Genomic DNA, 23,528 nt, shown 5'->3' on the forward strand with positions numbered 1-23,528 from the left:
GGGGTCCCCCACCCGCCCCCACGGTCCCCCTTCCGCCCGGTTCCCCTCCTCGCAGCCCCGGCCGCAGCGGGGTCCAGGCCCGCCTCCTTCGCCCACCCGGCCTGGCCGAGGGCAGGGAAACCGTCCGGTGTCTGAAGGGCGGAGGACGCGGGGGAGGAGGAAACCCTGGGGGAGAAGGGCAGAAAGGAGAATCCCCGCTCCACACACAGGCCCCAGGGCTGCGGGGGCTGGCGGGGCCACGGGGCGCAGATGCGGCCAGCGGGCGCTCCCCAGGGCCCGGCCCCCTCTCTGCAGGCGCCTGCACGTCCCAAGGGCACATCAGAGACAGGCCTCAGCGCTTCCTCGTGGCCTCCATAAGGTCCTGGCAAACGACGGCATGGAACGGGATACCTGTCTGTGCGCCCTTTACTAAAAACCAGAAACCCCTGTTTCCAAGGGGACACCTAACTGCTCAGCCCACAGTGATCCGCCTCCTGGAGCACCACAAGCCCCACGTCCTTAAAACCAGAAAGCGTGGGAGAGGTACCACGGAAATCCATGCTTTGTTTGAGCCTGACGCTCAGCCAAGTTTAGCCAGGGCTTCCAGGGGTTCAGAAGCCACCGTTCAGAGGTCAGGGAAGGTGGCCCAGCAGCTGCGAAGGAGCCAAACCCTGAGGGTGAGACCTGCCCAGAAAGGCAAGGGGGGGAGGAGGCGCCATGGAAGGAAGGAGAAGGGGACCCCAGGGAGAGGGGGACCCGAGCCCGTGCAGGGAGGAGAGGAGGGCGCTGGAGCAGCAGCGGCCACGGGGACATGTGAGGAGCAAAGGGGACCCCAGGGAGAGGGGGACCCGAGCCCGTGCAGGGAGGAGAGGAGGGCACTGGAGCAGCAGCGGCCACGGGGACATGTGAGGAGCAAAGGGGACCCCAGGGAGAGGGGGACCCGAGCCCGTGCAGGGAGGAGAGGAGGGCGCTGGAGCGGCAGCGGCCACGGGGACATGTGAGGAGAGAAGGGGACCCCAGGGAGAGGGGGACCCGAGCCCGTGCAGGGAGGAGAGGAGGGCACTGGAGCAGCAGCGGCCACGGGGACATGTGAGGAGCAAAGGGGACCCCAGGGAGAGGGGGACCCGAGCCCGTGCAGGGAGGAGAGGAGGGCGCTGGAGCGGCAGCGGCCACGGGGACATGTGAGGAGAGAAGGGGACCCCAGGGAGAGGGGGACCCGAGCCCGTGCAGGGAGGAGAGGAGGGCGCTGGAGCGGCAGCGGCCACGGGGACATGTGAGGAGAGAAGAGAGGGGACCCGAGCCCGTGCAGGGAGGAGAAGAGGGCACTGGAGCGGCAGCGGCCACGGGGACGTGAGGAGAGAAGGGGACCCCAGGGAGAAGGGGACCCGAGCCCGTGCAGGGAGGAGAGGAGGGCACTGGAGCGGCAGCGGCCACAGGGACATGTGAGGAGAGAAGGGGACCCCAGGGAGAGGGGGATCCGAGCCCGTGCAGGGAGGAGAGGAGGGCGCTGGAGCGGCAGCGGCCACGGGATGTCGATGGCAAGGGGTGAGACTGCGGGGAGGAGGGAACAACAGGGACAGAAGAGAAAGCCCCGCCCCCCAGCACAGGCAGGGGGAAGGGGAGTGACGCGGCCAGCGGTGGGAAAGCACGTGGCAGGGTGGGCACTTTCCGCTGAGCGTGATGGCACGCGGCCAGGCCAAGGCACTTCCACTGCCAGCACTGTAGTCATGCACGCCTGCTGGTTTGAATTCTGCTTATCCTGTGGCTAAAATGCATCCAAGTAGGACGTGCAAGACAGTGCATCTCCCGAGAGAGGTGAGCAGCGCCCCTCGGGGCTGTAGGCATGGAACAGGGACTCCTGATGAAAGCAGAAAACATGCAGCAAAGAGAAACCCTGCCCGGGGCTGAGCAAGATGGGACAATTCTGAAATGGAAACATCCACGTTGCTCTCATAGCTGACAAAGGTCCAAGTAACATAAGCAGACAACTGAGGTCAGACCTGAAGTAAGAGGTCTAGGGGATGTGGGCCAGTGTGCCGTGGTCAGGATGAAGTCAGAGACAAGGTCTGGTGGGAAGAGACCATGAGGCAGACAGGAGAGGGGATGTGACGGCTGAGACAGAACTCCCTGAGCTCAGCGAGGGCCGGGACGCCACTGAGAGCGGAGCGACCAGGGGCTGGGGGCTGGCATGGGGGGAAACCAGGACTCCTGGTCTCCGCAGAGACAACGCGGTGCTGGGAGGGGGCACAGCAAAATAGGAGTGAGGGGCTGAGAACACACAAGAGAAAAAAGGTCCTGCAGACTGAAAGACAAGGGACAGAGATGGAGCCAGATATTTAACTGGGATGAATTCCATAATCACAGTGAACTCTGAAAAAGAGACTGCATATATGGCCATAACGGGTTAGAGATATGTTAAAATCACTTCATGCATTAGAAAAGAAACTACTATCCATAAATTTTTAAATGCATGAAAATCCTAATGCAATCAGGACTGCATGCAAAATATACAGAATGTAGTATCAAAAATTAACACAGGTAAAAAGGCATTAATATGCTTTAAAAAGGGATAGCTTTTTTAAAGCTTGAATTATGGAAAATTTGACTTGCAACTGATTTTCTTGATGAATGCTTTAAAATAGCTATTAAATATAAGCAAATACGGGGCATGCCTGGTGGTTCAGATGGTAAAGAATCTGCCTGCAATGTGGAAGACCCAGGTTGATGCCTAGGTTGGGAAGAGCCCCTGGAGGAGGGCATGGCAACTGACTCCAGTATTCTTGCCTGGAGAATCCCAGAGACAAGAGGAACCTGGTGGGCTACAGCCCACAGGGTTGCAGAGAGTCAGACAAGAATTAACGACCCAACGATGGCTGAGCTGAGTATAATTAAAGGGAGATCACCTGGACCAGAGCAAAACAACTGGCTACCATCTTACGACACAAGCGCGGCTCTGAGACGCAGGCCGAGTGCCCCGGGAAGCCTTTCTCAGGCTCCCCTCGCTCTGGGCTCCTGGAGGCGGCTCCCGCGTGGGCCCCTCTGCTCCGGACAGGCCTGGGCTACAGCTGCACTGGGAGCCCCGAGTCCTGTTACTGTTCACCTTGGTTCTCAGAGCCTTCGGAGCCGACCACTGAACACCAGACGCCCGCTCCCACTGCGGGAGCAGCAGGAAGGGAGGCGGGGAGACAGGGCAGCAAGGCCGCCTGTGCCCCCCAGTTAAGGGGCACCGTAAGGGTGGCGAACAAACCGTGACAGGGGGGGGGGGGGTGGCGAATTCTGCAAAAGACCCGACAGTCCTGTCACCACCACAGGCTCCCGATCCCTGTATGATCTCGAGAAGGAAGGTGCACACACTCCCTCCCTTGCACACGCAGGTCCCAGGCACACGTCCAGGAAAGTCACTGGGGCTTCCAGCGAGCCGGTCACGGCAGACTGAAACCTGACACGTGGCCAAAGCACAGACGCGCCCAGAGAACTACGCGGAGGAGCCTGGACGCTGCTCCCGAAGAGTCTCACGAAATATCTGTGAGCAGAGCACTGAATTACAGACGCAACGTTCCAACGCAGGGACCCCACCGGGAAGGGGCCTGGATTAGCTGGAAACAGTGACGCAGCCCTTCAGGCCAGAAAGAAGCCTTACAATAACAGACTGCAGGAGGAATCCAATGTCTGCTTCCTGGTGACGTTTCTCAAGAGAGGCTGGGATGCTTCAGACAGGAAAGGAGTCTGGTCAACGGTATTTTAAAACACTTTCATACTAAGCTGCAGAGGTGGCTTTTATTAAAAAGGAAGAACCCTGGTCTCTCTAGTTCAGCACAAATATAATATATCACAAAAATCAACATGTCTGAAATGCAAATGTATTTCTTCCTGTAAAGGTTTAAGGTAACTGTTCCCTAATTATATAAGCTAAGAATATCTTCACAGCATCATTTCTCTCTTGCATATATAGGGAGTTATGCTTAAACTAGAAGAATTCCCAGTTGCAACACGACAAAGCAGAGAGGAAGGCTCAACGCTTCCGTCTCAGGCACATACAAAAGGGAGATTTCTGCATGTGTGCGCCAGGAGACACACAGGACGCGACATGAACATGACAGAAATACTACAACAGCAAACAGCCGTATACAACCAAAACTAGTAACATGTGATAAGAACAGGATACTACACACACACAACATGTAACACTACACATATACATGAATATCCACATGCTGAATATTGTACGTATAAAGATTAAAGCGTAGCCACCCACCAACATGTGACAATATTTATGCAAGTTCAAAAATGCAAAAGCAAACAGCAGATTCATTCAGAATTTATACAGATATGGAGAAAACTCTAGAGAAAAGCAAAGGAATGATCCAGAGAAAACTCAGGACATGGTGACCTGCGAGGGAAGGGAGTGACAGATGCATCTGAGCCGCGTGGTGGGCATGAGGGCATCTGCTTCAGTCCTGACCTCTGACATGTGTCCTGTAAATGCTTTCATAAATATTTACTGTACAAGGGAAAACTGTTCCACTCTGCTGGTGATGGCTGTCGCAAGGACACTGATCCTTCATGAAATTAAATAGTGAGAGGAAGAGGACAGAGAAAAAGACACCAGGTAGCAGAGTAAAACGGGAAGTCTACAGGCGAGTGTGAACAAGAACAACCTTCTCCCTGAAAAGAGAAGTTAGACTGCACGACATCAAACACACTCTGAGGTAGAAAGGTGAGAGCATGCCAGACCAGTGGCATGCAGGCCCATCGGGGCCGGGCCCGGCCAGGCCAGGGAAGCCAGGCAGACCAAGGAGCCTGCACACAGCCAGGGCTGGAGGGCAGGGCCGATGCCAACATAGCGTGGGCATGTAAGTGGGACAGCAATCCCCTACGTTCACCTATTTCACTTTCCCCTCTCCTCCGGTAAATAAAGTTCACCTTGGTTTTCTTTCTTTCATTGCCAGGCTGGTTCTCCCCTAGCACAGAGCCCCGCCCCAGAGCATGCCTGCTCTGTCCTGGCTTCAGGCGGTGCGTTCCATGAGCCGGGTCTCCTTGCCCGAGGCCTGCAGCTGAGGCTACGACGTGCAGCCACTCGCCCTGCTAGAATGCATGGTGACAACTCCAATCTGCCTCTTAAAACCGAGAGCTGTGAAAGCTTTTCTAAGATCATTCCAGTCACGACTGAACCCGGGTGAGCAGAGCCAGCTCAATTTTAAAAGTAGCATTACAACTAAAAAGGGATTTCCACCATACACGACACTTAATGCAAGCGTTTACAGGACAATTTTTATTCTTTCTCATTCTCAACTCAAGACTGTCATGACCCAATCGTTCAGGACATACTTTTCTCCATTTATTACTCACAGAGTATAATTTTACGTGGATTTATAGAATTAAAGTCATCTTACCTGTACTTTTTTTAAAGCTACTGGTACTCCATCCAAGAGACAGGCAGCCCTATAAACTTCGCTAAATTGCCCGCGACCAATTTTCTTCTCTATTCGAAAGTTGGCTAACGTATTATAGCCCATATCCGGTCGTAAGGCCTTCTGTAATTAAAAAAGTCAGAAAAGTTTTCAGTCACACAATATGCATACAACTGTCAGTTGTCTTCACATAAGTAGGTGATTTCTATGGTAAACCTGCAGACAGTCACTTGTTTGACAGGTATTTATCAAACTATTCATATTATATAAAAATAAACACACACACACACACACACATTCACTTAGTCCAACCTGCCAAACATGAAAACTTTCTAAACTTCCTGATGATACTTAACTTCTGCAAAGAACAATTCCAGGGGCAGCGAGTCTACCACCTCATCATTACTTTTTTTTTAAGACCTAACTTTTTAAAAGCAGAATATTAAGAGGAAGGTAGAGAGGTTCCCGGTACACCCCCACTCAGCCCAGGCACTGCTTTTCTCATTATCAACACCCCATCAGAGCCGGACCCTGGTCACTAGTGATGAAGCTCCACTGACACATCACCATCACCCAAAGTCCATGGTTAACACTGGGCTTCACCCTTGCTGCTGGACATTCTATCAATTCAGTTCAGCCACTCGGTCGTGTCCAACTCTTTGCGACCCCATGGACTGCAGCACGCCAGGCTTCCCTGTCCATCACCAACTTGCAGAGCTTGCTCAAACTCATGTCCACTGAATCAGTGATGCCATCACCCAACCACCTCATCCTCTGTCGCCCCTTCTCCTCCCACCCTCAGTCTTTGCCAGCACACTCTATGGGTGTAGACGATGGATAATGGCCGACATCCATAATCAGAGTGCTTGTGCGCATGCTCAGTCACTCAGCTGTGTCCAGCTCTCCGTGGCCCCATGGACTGTAGTCCACCAGGCTCCTCTGTCCATGGGCTTTCTCAGGGAAGAATACAGGAGTGGGATGTCATTCCCTTCTCCCGGGGGTTTTCCTGACCCCAGGACTGAACCTGCATCTCATGCATTGAAAGGTGGATTCTTTTGTCCCTGAGCCACCTGGGAAGCCCCCCAGAATCTCAGCATCAGTACATTTTCCCTGCCCGAAAAACCCTCTGGGCTCTGCCAGTTCACCCCTCGCTCCCCACTGACGCCTAGCAGCCACTGATCTTTTCACTGGACCCACAGTTCTGATTTTTCCAGAGTGTCACATAAGAATCATACAGTATGTAGCCTTTCAGATTGGCCTCTGTCACTTGGAGAAGGAATGGCAACCAGTCCTCTTGCCTGGAGAATCCCATGGATGGAGGAGCCTGGTGAGCTACAGTCCACAGGGTCGCAAAGAGTCGGACAAGACTGAGCAACTTCACTTTCTTTCTTTCTGTCACTTAGTGCATAAATACCTTTTAAACATATTTTTTTGCTGTTCGTGGGAAAAGTCATTTCTTTTTGAAACTCATACTTTTTATACTCATTAGACGGCAGGCACTGGACTAGCCCCTAGGGAAACGGATGCATCCAAAGAAGTGCTTCTGCTTGGAAAGAGCCCACGTGGCCACATGAAGGGGCCTTAACTGCACTGGGCGCTGCGCACGCCCCCAGAAGGCGGCCTCTGCAGTGCCTCGAGGCACTCCTGCTCTCCCTGCAGCATCTGTCCACTGAAATAGAACAAGACAGCTCGGCCAGCACATGAGCTTTTCCATCTTCTCTTTTTTTTTGGCCAAACACTTGTGGGCCTCTTCCAAATCCCAGGATTCCTGATAAGTAGACCCTTCTTGGCCTGGTACCACTCTGCTCACATCCGAATGGACCTTCTCTACTCTGGGCCGACTTGGAGTAAACATGACATTCTTGTGGGAACTGACTCAGGACGAACATTAAACACCTATTGGTGCAACCAAAGGGCACAGGGGTTCCTAAACCCACTAAGGCAGCTTGAACTTAAATAAACCTTAGTTAGGGCTGATGGCCCCATGACACATGTAAGAGGACTGTTTTGACATACGGGCATTACATTAACTGCTAATATGCATTAACTCCTTGTTCATGTCACTATATCAATCATGCTAGCAAAAAACTGTAAAATTCTGCTGGAGTTTCACTGCCATGCAAATGCAATGTTTCTCAAAAATGAGGGGAAAAGTAGCAATAACTTGTTACCATGCATTGCTTTTCTTATGAAAAGTCCAAAATAAGAAAAATACCACTCTTCAAGATATGCAAAATAATCAGAATGCAAATTACACAAATTCGTTATGTGAATATAAACCATAAATGTCAGAATAGAATAATAACACTGCCACAATTAAAAAAAAAAGGTTCCATTTGGGTACCTATAAAGTAACAGGTCCTAAAAATCAGTACTTTTTATGCTATTTAATTCAATTCTCATGAGGATCCTATCAGGCAGATGTTATCACACCAGATCTATGGCTAGCTGATGCCCAAGCCCCAGTTCCCAAGCACAGGCTTAGCCATCCTCTGGGGTTACCAAACAGCCATCTACAATGTAGTAGATATTATGGTACCCTATCATGATCCACAGTGTTTTCAATTTTAGACCTTTTGATGAAAAAAACAGAAATGGGACTAGAAACACACATACCAAAACTGAAAATAAAAAATAGGAATGAAATCATAAAATAAAGGGAGACTACTTGCCACACTGTTCAAGTATAAGATTTCTTTTTGTGGTCACTGAGATGAATTTATAACTGTCACTGTAAAATGAAGTGAAAGTCGCTCAGTCCTGGCAGACTCTTTGTGACCCCAAGGACTCTACAGTCCATGGGATTCTCCAGGCCAGAATACTGGAGTGGGTGGCCTTTCCCTTCTCCAGGGGATCTTCCCAACCCAGGGATCAAACCCAGGTGTCCCACACTGCGGGCGGATTCTTTACCAGCTGAGCCACAAAGGAAGCCCAAGAATACTGCAGTGGGCAGCCTATCCCTTCTCCAGTGGATCTTCCCGATCCAGGAATCAAACGAGGGTCTCCTGCATTGCAGGTGGATTCTTTACCAGCTGAGTTACCAGGGAATTGTCACCTACTTAACAAACGAAACTTATAAAGTCTCATTTCTCAGATAGAGTCAGTGGATATTAGCAACCTCTAGCTTTCATAACTTCATTTCACTTGAGGAGGAGAGATTTTCAATTGTCCATGCTTTTCTAACAAATTTCTTTTTTTAAAATTTACACACTAGGACAGACTGCAACATCGAAGAGGTGGGTTTCCTTCCTCTCTTCCAAACATCTAGACCGCTCCTCCTCCGGATGAAAACGTGTGGGTCTCCGGGGTGACACGCGGCTTCCTCATGGGGGACGCTACCACGCAACCCCGGCGCGCCCTTCAGGCCTGCCCGGGACCCCCGTCCCCTGTCCGCGCGGTAACTGACAAACCGGCGCGGGGGCTGCTGAGGCGCTGTGACGAGCGCATGCTGGGAGGCTGGCTAATGTGTTTTGGCATGCAGGCGCGTAATCACACATTTACATATGCAATGACCTACATTTGCATGTCAGATCACACACTGTCTGGGTTTATTAAGGCTGGGCGCCTCCCTGCGCCTGGCGGTCGGAGTGGCGAGCGAGGGCCAGAGGGCGGCGTTTTTCTGGCAGCGGAGGGATGAGCTGCCGCCCAGGATTAGGCTGATAGGCCTGAGCATTAGACACTTCATTAGACGTAATCTGTTTAACAGTGGGCAGTGTATGTAAACTCACAGCCCATTTGCGGCACCCTTCCCCCCGTGGCCTTTCTTCAAAGGGCAGCGCGGCTGACTGACAGCCTGTCTCATCTGCTCCCGTGTCCTGTCGCCCGGCGTAGACGCGCGGGGCAGACATGAGGCGGAGCCGGGCTGCTCTCCCGGCACCCCCGCCCCGAGGCTCGGGCCGCTGCCCATCTGCAGAAAGATCAGCCTGGGCGCCGGGTGGTCTCCTTTAAGACGTGGCCGGGCAGGTGTCACACACACCTGGGTGGTGATGCTCGGACGCTGTGGCCAGTGCCCCACTGCGTGTGGATGAGTTATGTCCCGGGTAAACAGCACTGTGTGAATGACCAGGCTGTGTGTCTGAGCCGCATGAAATGACTTCTGGAAAGACGTCAGTCATTTAAAGGATTTTCAGCCTTTATGAAAGTAAAACGGCACTCTGTCTCTTCCATCACACACTGACGCCCACTTACACCGGAAGCAGGGGGTCTCACAGTCACCCCACATATGCCCCAGCCACCCCACCACCCTCCCCGTCTGCCGCCAAGTCCAGCGGCAGCTCACCCCTCCACGCACAGCATCCACCTGGCCCGGCCTCCTGGGGACCGGCGCTCTGCACGCCCGGCCCACCTCTGCTCACCGTGGAGACCGACCCGACGGCCTTCTCAGGGGCCCTGCCCAGGGCCCACCGTCTCCAGCAGCAGCCAGCTCTGCAGACAGCTGTGCAAGCTCACCCACCCGGCTGGGTTCCGGTCTCACTGGATTTTAATTATTTGTTTACATGTGTCTATTTCTCCCTCCAACACAGCTTCTCAAAGGCAGAAACCAAGCTTGTTCTTTGTATCCAGATGCCACGAAGACAGCGTGACATGAAACAGGCAGGAAGTATTTACTAAACAGGTGAACGTAGCTGAAAGAACTCCCTCTGCCCTAGCAGTTTCCAATGGGTGAGACAGAGACTTGCCTTGCACCCCCGCCAGGACGGGAGACAAGTGCTAATCCACTGTCCCTGCTGGGGTCAGACGGGAAGCCGTGAACACTGCCGGCTAAGGCCTGACCTGGTGGTGATGGTACTTTGGTCACTAAGTTGCGTAAGACCCTTTTGCGACCCCACACACTGTAGTCCAGCAGGCTCCTCTGTCCATGGAATTTTCCAGGCAAGAATACTGGAATGAGTTGCCATTCCCTTCTCCAGCGGATCTTCCTAATCCAGGGACTGAACCTGAGTCTCCTGCATTGGCAGACGGGTTCTTCACCACTGAGCCAGCAGGGAAGCCCCAGGCCTGACCGAGGTTCTCACAAAGCCCCAGAGAGACGGCGCAGGGTCTGGAGTCACTCCACAAGGCTGGGCTGGAGCCTCAGATCTGATTCTCAGTGTCTTTCTCAGCTGGGCAGCTACCCAAACCTTGTACCCACTTCTCCAGGGCAGGCGGGAGCCCACCCAAGGGTGACTTGGGAGTGTCACCAGGGACAGAGCCTTGCACACGCATGTGCTCACTGTCACCTATGCCCCTTCCCCGGGGCCTCGTGGTCACAGCCTGCCACCGACACTGTCTCCCCTCAGCCTCCTTCAAGTCGAGGCGTCAAGACTGAAACTCCCTAGTCCTGATCTCGATTTTCTTCTTTGGCCCTCCTTCTCTGGGCCCAGACAAACTTGAATCGACAGCCAGACTTCCATACGCCAGCAGCCTCCTTACTGGGGTCTCCGAGCAGTGCCCAGTCCTGGGCTCGCCTTCCAGCCAGACACTCCAGTTAGCATGTGGATTCTCGCCCTGATCCGTGAATGAACACAGCCGGACCCCTTGCATATAAGGCTCCTTAGAGACATACACTATATCTAAGTAAAATTTTCCTGCCCGAAGGCCTTCTAATTACTGGGGGGGAGCAGGTACAACACCTAAAACCACGTGTGGTGGCAAGTCAGCTTCTGGTTGGAACGTGGTCACAGTCAAGTTTAAAGTCCCAGGCAAACTGAAGACAGCAACTGCTTGAGAGCCTGTACACCCTCCAACTTTGAAACTGTAAGCTCTTGGTGACAAGAGAGACTGAGGGAAGTGACTAATTCAGCACAGAGTAGCTTCCAAAATTACTAAATAAAGACCACACACTCCATAAAATACTTTTCAAATGGATTCCTTTTTGGATTGAGTCTTAAAATGTAACTATTCAACATGGATAACATAACTGTAAGCTTATGCAGGTTTTGTTACTGTTTGTTGTTTTTACTGGTGTCATTTCATTTCTTAATTACTAATATAAGACACCCGTGACTCCTTAAACAGAAGGCATGATTATGACTGATGCTGGAAGCATGTGCATTACATTTTTGTGGTAAATGATGTTTAGTCTCCTGAGATGTGTGAATCCGCAAGTTAAAAGAATCCTAAAATCTCAGAAATGTAAAATAAACACTCAAAATCACATATGACGACTAAAAATATCAAACAAGAGAGTGAAGGAAGCTTTATGTAACACCTTAAATGTCCAGCATTCTCATTAAGGAAACTCTTGTTGATCTGAATGCACTTGAACTACCTACCACCAGATCATGCTAACTAATTGGGATTAACTTCTATGCGTCAGTCCCCTCCTGCACATAAATACTTTTCATTTTAAAATAAAATGCAGTCTGTTGTACCACTGGCTCATGCTCTCACAGGTGCAAACTCGTTAAACAACGATTTCCCAGGACTAAATTAATTTCTCTAATTTCTTTTAAATTTGAAGGCAAGAACATTTAATGAGCAGTAAGATAATTCAGGGTAACATGATGATAATAGTTCTCTCTGGGGAAATTAGAGGAGCCCTGCCATGGACTCGACAGACTCCCCGGGGAGAAAATCCTGTCCTGACGATTCCTGGAGGTACTGTTATCAACGATCTAATGTACAAGCCAGGATTAACAATACTTAACACCATTAATAAGGTTTTCACTGTTACTGCAAACTTACAGTCTCTTACTGGTGATTTTCATCTTACCAACTGTGTAATCTAACAAATATTATACTTTATGTTAATATTATTAAATTTCTCCAAAATCTGAAAGTAATGAAACTTAAAAATGTCCTTCAATTTTATTTGGCAATAAAGCTCACTCTATGGATGATCTTTAAAGAGACATTACTCAGCTCCCAACTACACAAACTGGAATGCCCTTTAGACAACATCTCACACAGAGCTCTTACACACAACGTTCTCTATAGACCTCACCAGAAATTTAAAAAACATGTTAAAACAAAAACATCACATGTGCCAGCAATCTAATTAGTCATTCTTCTTCCCATTTGAAAAATCATCTCCCTAAAATTTCTTAAGTAACCTATTTCAAAAGTAACCTATTCTTAAAGACACTAAAAGTCTGAGATTTAAGTCAGCTGGAATGATGTGCCATTAATCACTATAACTGGCTTTTTATCAAACAAAGGAGAGAATTCACTACAGCATAAGAAAAATGAGTGATCAAATATAACCAATCATTTAAACATTTATAAGGTCTTGGTATTTGTATCATCTAACCATTATTAGCTATACTACTCAGCATGATAATTACTATACCCAAATTATGTAACCAAAACTACCGGTTACCTCTCCTGGCATTTCCCAACCACAGTAATGACAGAGACACTCCCACTGCGCCATGAGCACCAGCAGCTACAGCTGGTGAAATTCAACACTGCGAGCAGAAGCCTTTCACTGTGATAAACAGAAGGAAGATGATTTCTTCAATTTATTCATTTATTCCACAGTTATTAATAGAGGACGGGCTTAAACAAACATGTAATCCAAAAACAGTAAAAAGGCAGTAAGCAATATTAGTACCTGAGAGAAGGAAACGGCAACCCACTCCAGGATTCTTGCCTAGAGAATCCCGTGGACAGAGGAGCCTGGTGGGCTGCTGTCCATAGGGTCGCACAGAGTCAGACAGGACTGAAGCGACTTAGCATGCATGCATGCATTGGAGAAGGAAGTGGCAACCCACTCCAGTGTTCTTGCCTGGAGAACCCCAGGGACAGGGGAGACTGGTGGGCTGCCGTCTGCAGGGTCGCACAGAGTCGGACACGACTGAAGCGACTTAGCAGCAGCAGCAAGATTAGTATCTAATATTTAGGTACTATGCAGAGAAATAAAATAGAGTGATATAATAGAAAATGAACGATGGTTATTTTGGATTGGATGACACTGGGATGACCTTGTAGAGGAGGTGACATTTTGGCTGAGATTAAAAGACCAGAAGGAAAAGCAAGTGCGGAAAGCAGCCCTGGGGGACACGTCTTCAGGGAGGAACAAGCTGGGTGTGTCGGCAGAACACTGGCTGGAGGGTGGGGAACACTGGGGTCGCGGGTAAGGACGGGGTCAGCATGGGTGTGGGGTGTGGGTCTCCAGCAGAGAGGCTGGGAACTCAGGAGCCTGACCCTGCGGGGAGAGAGGCAGGGAGAGGAGAGCCAGAGAGGGGAGAGCGGGGAGCACGGAAGGCCTGGCCCGACCGGACGGTGAGAGCCAGACGCGCACAGCGGGCGGACCCCGACGCGACCCCCGGTGGACTCCGAGGACTCAAGGCGAGGGTGAGGGGAGAGGGACGCCAAGGACGGATCACGGGTTCGGGAACCGCTGACTGGGTGTGTTGGTAACAGAGGTGTGACACAGGATGGACCACGACACAGAAGCAGGCACGGCAGAGGGACCTGTGCGCCGAGAGCGCGGCGTCGTCTCTGCCGCAGGCGCCCTGGCCCCGAGAGCCAGCACCTCGTCCAGCCTCCGAGCGCTGTCCACGCGCCGGGCGCAGCACTCGCAGGCTCCGCGGCTGGGACCCCGTAAACACGAGCGCTCCTCTAACCCACCGGGCGGAAGAGCAAGGCGCAGGGGTTCAGTAACCTGCGCTCCAGCCCGCAGCCAGGAAAGTGGGGGAAGCCAAGCGCTTACACGGGGCAGTCCAACGTCAGGGCTCAGGCCCTAAGCCACCCCGCGAAACGCCCAGCCCTTCTGTGCCCTCCCGGCCCCCTAGACGGCCCCCTATAAACGCTGGCGTCTGCGCGGCGCCGAGCTCTGCCCTCTGCTCGCTGCGCTCAGCACGGGTCCACGCAGCCCCCCGTCCCGCCTCCCCCTCCGCGGGCGCTGGGAGCTGGGGTGGGCTTTCACTGATCCCGTGTGACCCCGACCGCCTACTGGGTACCCCATCAGAACTCTCCTAGCAAGTCCTCGTCTTCCACCTGCTTGTTCTCCTGCACTGAACGAGACCCGGTCAAGGGAGAAAAAGAAGGCGTAATTAAATGTAGTGCATACAAGCGTTCCTGGAAAAAGAAGTATTCATCAAAACTCCACAATCAGCATAAGTAACATTTGTTTTATGAACACTTCGTGAGAGAGCTGTGTGAAGCATGCCCACAGGTACGTGAGACAGTCACAATATTCACATAACGGTATGAAGGGAGACAAAATATAAAGGAATCCTAAACGGAAAATGATACAACTGATTTCTCACAAACATACTAGATTCTATACATTCAATGTTGCCCTTCAAACAGGCCCCATGGGAGCATGTGGACTTATTTCCAGAAAGGCTGCTGATACTGAAAATCCATTTGAAATCCCTCGTCCAGTTTAATCACTTTGTGAACCATGGAAACTACTGGTCTCACTGAAGAAGAGATCTTCTGACTGAAAGAAGGCCAAAACACTTTACTTTTTCACCAAGTACAAACTCAGCTCCAGAGGATTTCTAAATATTCCAAATATCAAGTTCATCCTCAAAAATGGAATCATTTTCATCACTGAATTTATTACATTTCAGGCTCTGCATGCAGTTCCAAATAGAACTGGGAAACTATTTTCATTAATGTATACCTCATCTTTGAACCAGTCAATCCTAAAGGAAATCAACCCTGAACATTCATTAGAAGGACTGATGCCGAAGCTCCAATACGTTGGCCACCTGATATGAAGAGCAGATTCACTGGAAACGACGCTGATGCTGGGAAAGATTGAAGGCGGGAGCAGAGGACAGCAGAGGATGGGATAGCCAGATAGCACCACTGACTCAACGGACATGGATTTAAGCAAATGGCAGCACGCCAGCAGGCCATGGGTCACCAAGGGCCAGACACGACTTAGCGACCCAGCAACAGCCACATCATCTTTGCACACATCAGACTATTCAAACAGAAATTTCCAAGACAGCAGATGAGAGAACCCTTACTGTATTCCCATCCTTTTAAAAATCATCTAAATTTCTCAAGGATTTCCTTTAAAAGCTGAGAAACATCTAGCCCTAGATACATTAAGTATGAACAACCAATCTAAATTCAAAACTCAGTCAAGCTTTAAATATTCTGATGTCACTTCTCATTTGACAGAGTTCTTTTTAGTCTACATTACCACAGTCTTTTCCTAAAGTAACTTTCAATAACTAAAATCCATACGATATTAAGATAATTAGACTGATCAAAATTTAGCTTTCATTTAGAGATTAATTCATTCATCCAACAAATATCTGGGTAGCCATGACCTATCACTCATTAATATAAAGCACAGTCTGCAGAACTGAATACCGCACTGCTGCTACAGCACATTCTTATTTATTGGAAGCGTGTCAATGTAGGAAACTAATCAGCAGTCATTACTTTTCTGAGAGTAATCTTTCTGCTGTCTTGGAAATTACATGTTTCCTCTAGGATAACACTTTCCTTAGGACCTCTTCCATCTAGCTCACACACATTATAATGAGCCTTTATGCTGATGACGGTCCATTAAGGACTAAATCTCCTTGAACAGCTCCTGAGACCGTGATCAAAGCACCTGAAGTATGGAGTTGAAAGAGAGCTCAGTATAAGCAAGATATGACTGAATCTGTGTGCAAAATAGGGAAAGACACAACGTGCAGCTGGAGAAGAAAAAGGAGACCTAGCGATGTAAGACACTCTGCATCGCACAAGGAAATGCAGAATCCACCCTCGAGTCCAGAAATCAACGTTTCCAGGAAGTGTGGCTCAGTGGTAAAGAATCCACCTGCAACACAGGAGATGCAGGTTCAAGCTCTGGGTCGGCAAGATCCCCTGGAGAAGGAAACGGCAGCCCACTCCAGTATTCGTGCCTGGGAAATTCCATGGACAGAGGAGCCTGGCGGGCTACAGTCCATGGGGCTGTAAAGAGTCCAACACGACTCAGTCACTAAGCAACAACAAGTAATAATGATGATAAAATATACACTTTGGAAAGATGACTCTTGCTACAGTGTGAAGACTGAACTAGAAATGGCAAAATGAGAGGCAAAGAGACTGGTTCAGAAGGTTTCACAATAATCCAGGCAAAAGGTGGCACAGTCACCTTATTTAGGCACAGTCGGGATGCAGAGAACTAGCAGATTCCAGAGCTACTTAAGGAGTAAAATCAAGACAATGTGAAAATGCCTGCATATAAAATATGTGATTCACCTATCTGCAGAGCAAGAGGGATGGTGCTAACAGTCACAGGCAAAAGGACAGTCTTGGGCAGAATGTAATGCATGCCATCCTGAAAGCAGGAGCTTGCAGGAACTATGAAAATATCAAGAGTCATGGTGACTGAGAAGATCAGACTGGCCAGGAGATGGATGAGATGCTTCTTCTGTGAAACCAAAGCGTGAGGCAGACCCGTCTTGAATCCCAGCCCCTCTGCTTACTGGCTACATGACCAAGGGCGAGTCAGATCACTGGTCTGAGCCTCGGTCTCTTCGCTTGTGAAGTGTGACCAATAATGTCTCCTGCAGCTTGGGTCAGGAATACAGCAAGGCCCCTACACACGGACTTCGAGTTGCAGACTTTCCAAGATGAGAACCTGCCTCTAGCTCCAGCCAGAAACCAGAACCTGTGCTGCGGGCGTCAGGCGTGAGCGGCATCTCAGCTTGCCCGCCGTCTGCTGTCGCTGGCGACCCTTCGGCTCCACGGCCTCCCACCCCGTCTCCCTCCTCCATCAGTCGCCCCTCCGGCCTGCTCACTGGATGCCAGCCCCTGCGTGCCAGCGGCCGCACCGCACCCCTGCACTTTTCAGGGTCCTGTACTGTAAGGTGAGAAATGTCTCCTCCGCTTCTGTGTTTGGTTTTATGCACTGTTTGCCTGAAAAGCATTATAAGCCTGGTACAGTACAGGGCTATACAGGTGACTGCTAGTGGGGCGCCCAGGCAGACTTCGCTGGGCTTACGAACACGCCCTTGGAACAGAACTCATTTGCGTGTCGGGGGCTTACTTAGCTGAAACACACCTTCATGGTGTTCAGCGCAGAGTGGGTGCTCTTGGAAGAACTCCCTCACAGCAGGGCTTCTGCCCTGGACAAAAGCCAGATGATGCTGGGAAGGAAGGTGGGGGCCGCGGGTCAAGCATCCAGCTTGTGTGAGGGCTCACAATGAGGTCAGGGGACAATAGCGACAAGGAAGCTGAGTGCCCTTTCTTCGGGGGGCAGAGCCTCGAGGAAGAGGGTCTTACCCCCAACACCCCAAAAACAAGGAGGAGTCACGGGCTGGAAGAGGCTCTGTGGATGGAGAGGCACCCCCCCCAACCCCCAACTCTCATGGTGCGCAACTTCTTATTAATATCATCAGAGAACCAGCAGCCTCCACAGGAAAGGATGCCGGGAGACGGCAGCCTTGGGGCAACCAGCAGGAAGGCTTAAAGGGACAGCCGGCCAACCTCAGAGCTTACTGCCTGCTCACACCTTCCTAGCAACCGCCTCCTACCTGTACCCCCATCCCACCTTCCTAGCAACCGCCTCCTACCTGTACCCCCATCCCACCTTCCTGGCAACCAGGATGAGGAAGGCCCCTCCTCCTACCTGTACCCCCAGGATGCTTTCCTGCCTTCACAGAGAGCCCCAGGGTTACACTAGACAGCTTCAAGTTTACAGATAGTAGGCATGACCTAAGTCCTGGTGATGATCATAATTAAAATAAATCCACCGTCTAGACAAACCCAGAAATTCTTAAAATTTCACTGATTATAACTGCTTCATAGTTACTTTATGACAAAAAATGAAGGCAGCAGACGGCTCTTCATGACCAGAAATGCTAGTTGCAGGCGTCTGTCATCTGAAATCAGCCTCGTACTAACATGTAAATATCATCATGATGTTGTGTCATCATCAATGATAGTCTGCAGTTTTTTAAATTAAGCTGTAATAAATTCATTGTTCCAAAAACAAGAGTCCAAAAGCAACGTCAACATAACAGTGTGCAAATCTAGTCAAAATATCCTGTCAGTACTTTTGAGACTTTAGTGGAAGGAGTCAAAGAAGGAAAAAAGGAAGGAAATGGAAGCTGATAGGAAGAAAAAAAAAAAATCCCCTAAGTTCAGTGAATGACAATAATACCAGCAACAAAGAATTAATAGAGATACATAAATCTCACATCCTAAAGCATGAAAAGAAAAGGAACTCATACGGCACTAAAAGTGAGACCACACATAGGCATTGCAGGGTTAAAGTATCCATCTCAGAGCAAGAAAAAGAAAGATACACTAAGAGTATACACCTATACATCACGCGTCATAATACAGGGAATGGGGATCTGACACTTAGAAGGCGCACTTCCTCAGTTTCCCGTTTATGTGCAGACACGTATTAGCATCACACAGCGGAAGGAGTCGCTCAGCTAACCGTATGCTGCCTCATCACCCCGTTGTTCGGGCCAGTGGTGTGGAACAAAACAAAAGGTTGACAACCCGGATCAGAAGCTATCCTTCCCCAGCCTTTGAAAATCCTGCTGTTGGTCCTTGGCTAAGAGGAGACTCTGCCTTGGGCCCGCCGGTGTAATAAACTGCACTCCACTATCTGCATTGTCCTTCTGAGTGAGTTTGTTTCCCGGAAAGCATGGCTATAACAAAGCTACGCTAGAACTGTAAACCAACTGTGTCGTGTTTCCTGAGTTAGCTTACACTCGTGTCTTTTAATAATGTCATTAATCTTTTCAACTTTTTCTGAAGATTGGGGTCTCCAGGAACAGTGTAAGTGATTTCTGTTCCTAGAGCTTTTGACACCCCTTGAGTTACAGCAGCTTTAAAGGTGGAGCCTTGTTGCTCTGAACTTCAGAGTTTAAGATCCCACTTACATCATGAGAAGTCAGTACAGTAAGATTTTGCCCATTCATTAACCTCAGGCTTTAGTGGATACTGCTTTTGATGTGGATATAAGTGAGGGTCATTGAGCTTGATAACGACAGGAACAGCATTTTGTGCTCAACCCATAGTTTTTCCATCAGTCCACACTCTAGGATTTACAGTTTGTTCCATTAAAAAGAGCGGGTCCCATATTTATGAAAACAGAGGCCTGGGCCTTGTTCAGTATATCCCTCCCCAGAAGGGGTGAGGGAGACCCTGGCATGATTAGAAACTCGTGAACATAGCACAGAGTTCCAGTTGTAGCTTAAAGAATGACTGACATGATAATGTTTGGCTCATCCAGATAGCCCCATTAGGGTAGTGGATCGGGAGGAAAGCAGACCAGCGGCTTTAGTGAGCAGAGAGAAATTTGCCCCAGTGTCCAAAAGAAATGACTGATTGGCCCTCCACAGTTATTAACACCTGAGCTTCCTCAGGTGTAATTAGGACGGGAGAGTGTGTGGGGACCCCTGGGGCACCTTCAGTCCAGACTGTCTTGAGAGTCCGACCCCTGGGCCCTACAGCTCAGAGGGCAGTCTCTTCTCCAGTACGGTCCTTTGCAGACAGGACACGGAGCCGGGGGCAGCTTAGATGCCTGAGGGCAATCCCGCTTGAGATGCCCCTCCCTTCCCACAGTAATAGCACGTCCATCCGTTTCCACCTGGGTTCTTCTGGGCATTTTTCCTCAGGCTGTTTTAGAGCAGATCTAACAGCCACTGTTGGGGCTTCAGTCTTTTGCCTGGTTATTTTTTCCCGCTATTTTCCTCCTCATATTCTCTACCATAAAAACGTCTGAGGCAGCCGCAACAGTTTTTCTGAAGACTGATCTGGTCCAAACGCCTGTTTTCGTGACTTACGGCAGGTGTCTAGAGCTGACTGAGTGAGAAATCTATCTTTTAAGATCATTCCTCCTTCTGCACTTTCGAGATCAACATCAGTAAACTTGTAGAGAGCCTCCCATAGTCTATCTAGGAATTTATCAGGAGTTTCCTTCTCTCCCTGTTCTATGTCAGCCAACTTAGCATAGTCTAAAGTCTTAGCATGTGCTTGCTTAAGTCCTTCAAGAATACATCCGGCAAAGCAGCTGTTACTGGAACCATTTGGTTCCCAGTAGGAAAGAGGGCTATTTTGTGTTCCCTCTTTCCCCTTGTCTCATGGTCAAGCCATTCATCTCCAAAAGTAGTAGAAAAAAAAAAAAAAGAAAATCCTGCTCTTGAGAGCGGTAACATTTTTCAAAGACTTAATCAGCAGAAATGCTTGTGAACTCTTGTCAGGTAATCTTCCACCATCAGTCTGGATGCAGAGACAGGGGTCCCCCCACCCCACCCCCTGCCTGCGTGGGCGACACCAGCCTACTTCCCAGGAGAGTGGGGCACCTCTGCCCATGGCGGGGCAGAGGCAGGATGAAGGAAACTTTGCCAAAGAGACGCAGAGCCACGGACGCAGCTTTAGACTCACGCCGCACGGCAGCCGTGGGTCCCAGCAAGCCAGGCCTCCAGGCTGGGGAGTCAGCAGCAGCAAAAATGAAAGTACTCCTTTTCCTTTCCTTTGGAACCTGGAGCTGTTCAAAACAGAATTTCAAAATCATGACGTAACTACCTAATTTTTGTAGCACTGCTTTTACCATCTGCACAGAAACAATATACGAAACAGTAATGTGTGTGTGTGTGTGTGTGTGTGTGTGTGTGTAAAACTGGCACAAAGATACGTCTGCATCTAGTAGAAACTGCATACTAGAATCTTGGATATTTTATGACCATTATATAAAATATATATGGTGGATTTGAAAAAAAAAATCCTCTTGAAATTAAAATATTGGCCTTACTTAAGCTCTTAAGGGTCTCTTTTGTGAATACAGTACAGAGAATTCAGACAAGTCTAACAGAGGAAACAACTTAAAATCCAACTCGGTCAAGGGCCAGCTGACACGCTCATGTGCAGGCGTCCCGGCGGGCTTCGTCAGGTGTCCCCCCGAGCCCCTGCTGCGATGAGGGGCCTGCAGTGTCACAGGGCATCCAGAGAAAGCAAGACAAAGCGCAAACCCTCAAGGTTTGGAAAGAGGCTTCCTATCCTAACCTGATAGGAACGATGAGGTTTTATGTCCATGTGAAGTGACATGGCTCAGAAACACCAGAAGAGATGTTACCAAGGATGCACCATCATGTCTCCAAGGAAAAGTATTACATTCACAAAATCAGAAAGAGCTTCACAGTGGAGACAGCATTTTAGATGGTCCTTGAAGGGTGGGCAGATTTCAAAATCTGGAGAGAAAAACAAAAAAAAGTCTGGGGAGGGAGAAGAGGGGGCAAGCAAATGAGTAGTCACACAGGCAGAAAGTTCAACTCAGCCGCTCGGCCGTGTCCGACTCTGCTACCCCATGGACTGCAGCACGCCAGGCCTCCCTGTCCATCACCAACTCTTGGAGTTTACTCAGACTCATGTTCATCGAGTCAGTGATGCCATCCAAGCATCTCATCCTCTGTCATCCCCTTCTCCTCCCGGCCTCAGTCTTTCCCAGCATCAGGGTCTCTTCCAATGAGTCAGCTCTCCGCATCAGGTGGCCAAAGTACTGGAGTTTCAACTTCAACATCAGTCCATCTGATGATATTCAGGACTGATTTCCTTTAGGAGGGACTGGTTGGATCTCCTTGCAGTCCAAGGGACTCTCGAGAGTCTTCTCCAATACCACAGTTCAAAAGCATCAATTCTTCACAGAAAAGACGGAGGTATTTCCTGGGCTGTGTGCCCTACCGACACGGATTCTGAGAGAAGCCAATAGATGTGCTTACAAAACAGTCCACAGTCAAATAAGTTTGGAAAATACTAACCCCGCCTGGAAATTCACAGTGCGCACCAACACAGGGGAGGTTCTGAGGAAGCAGCTGTGCAAACCCAAGCCTCCCAAACTCATCTCACTCACTGCAAAGCACATCTGTAAAAGACCGATCGCAAGTACTGAAACGGAATCTGTGATTTTAAAACTCCCAACAAACAAAAGTCCAGGACCAGGTGACCTCGCAGGCAAATTCTACCAAATACCTGGAGATGAGTTAACCCCTGAAACTATTCCAAAAATCTGCAGAGGGAGGAACACTTCCAAACTCACTCTGTGAGGCCACCTTCACCCTCATACCAACACCAGACAAAGACACCACGAAAGAACACCTATGGATCCTTCATTTCCAGAATGACTATCAAGCAGAACTGAACAAGGCTAGCAGAGTAAACCTGGGACACTGTACAATGCCTCCAACACTGAACTGAGAAACACGGAATTTACGAATGACAGTTGTGCAGGGGTGACATGATTTCAGACACGTTATACACTGGGGTTTCAGGGCAAGCATCCACAGGGAATCAGCATGCTAAGTAATTCATTTCAATAGTGTGTGTACACCTTCTGCTGAAACCTTCCTTTAGCTTCACTTTATGGTATAAAAGAACAAGCAACTACGTAACAGGAGAAACACACTGCTGGTCAGAGAGGACGAGAAAAGCCACGCAGCAGACGGCGCTGTGGGCAATGTGGGGCCCCAGACAGATGCAGAGACAGGCTGGACACAGGCACCGCCTCGCCTCTGCTCCTCCTGAGCCCAGCAGCAACTCCGAAAGCCTGCAGGTCGTTCAAGTTAAAAGCTAAAGCTGCCTCCTTTTTTTTTTTAATATATGTCCATGAGAACTAAATATTCTAAAACAGTATTTTATATCAGAAACAATTCTGATTTAAGCTTGGAAACTCATAATCAGCATGTTCAGCACCTTACTTCCTAAAGGAACTGTACAGGTTCTGCTTCCTTCCTCACTGTACCTGTATCCACTTGTGAGCATGTGTGCGCGCGTGCACACACTCTCTCTCTCTCTAAGGCAGCATTTATTAGAACAAGTTACCTGTGGCTGGAACTGAGGAACAGGTGGCCCTTGCATTCCTTGTGATTGCTCATCCATTGTCTGAAGCAGCAGGAACTTCTGAACTCTGCAAAAAATGTCAAGTGGAAATTTAAATAGTGCAGTCATTACCACAACACAATCCACACTTGAGATGAGCCCAGTGCTTCAAAAATGGCCATTAAGCATTCCCTACTCTCGCCTGCCATTTGCTAAATCCAAGTTCTGTTTGGCTAACACAAGTAGTTACTGTCTCAACTCATATTCTCAAAAGCAGCATTTCCCACTTAGAAAATGCTATTTTGTACAATGAAATCCTCTCTTCTCCATTACGTCTTAAAGATCAAAGAGGCTCCCCCTCCGTCCCCAACTTGAGAAGACAATCACCATGGAAAGCTTCCTGTAGTCATGAGCAATGCT

The 23,528-nt window shown here is 49.5% G+C and overlaps 1 protein-coding gene across 5 annotated transcripts in view; it reads right to left on the reverse strand.

Moving 5' to 3' along the window:
• NEK7 (NIMA related kinase 7) overlaps positions 1 to 23,528 on the reverse strand; it is a 143,060-nt gene that overhangs the window by 61,316 nt on the left and 58,216 nt on the right. For 3 of the 5 annotated variants that reach the window (XM_070473835.1, XM_070473833.1, XM_070473834.1), the window contains exons 2-4: positions 23,112 to 23,196; positions 20,682 to 20,784; positions 5,373 to 5,513 (exon numbers count right to left, since the gene is read on the reverse strand). In XM_070473835.1, the coding sequence (XP_070329936.1) occupies positions 5,373 to 5,513; positions 20,682 to 20,784; positions 23,112 to 23,164 (297 nt within the window). In that variant the 5' untranslated portion in view covers positions 23,165 to 23,196. The remainder of the gene's footprint in view (positions 1 to 5,372; positions 5,514 to 20,681; positions 20,785 to 23,111; positions 23,197 to 23,528) is intronic. The other 2 variants (XM_020901074.2, XM_020901079.2) reach the window with 1 other exon arrangement.

This window comes from Odocoileus virginianus, chromosome 11 (genome assembly GCF_023699985.2).
Source record: "Odocoileus virginianus isolate 20LAN1187 ecotype Illinois chromosome 11, Ovbor_1.2, whole genome shotgun sequence".
Lineage (NCBI taxonomy): Eukaryota > Metazoa > Chordata > Mammalia > Artiodactyla > Cervidae > Odocoileus > Odocoileus virginianus.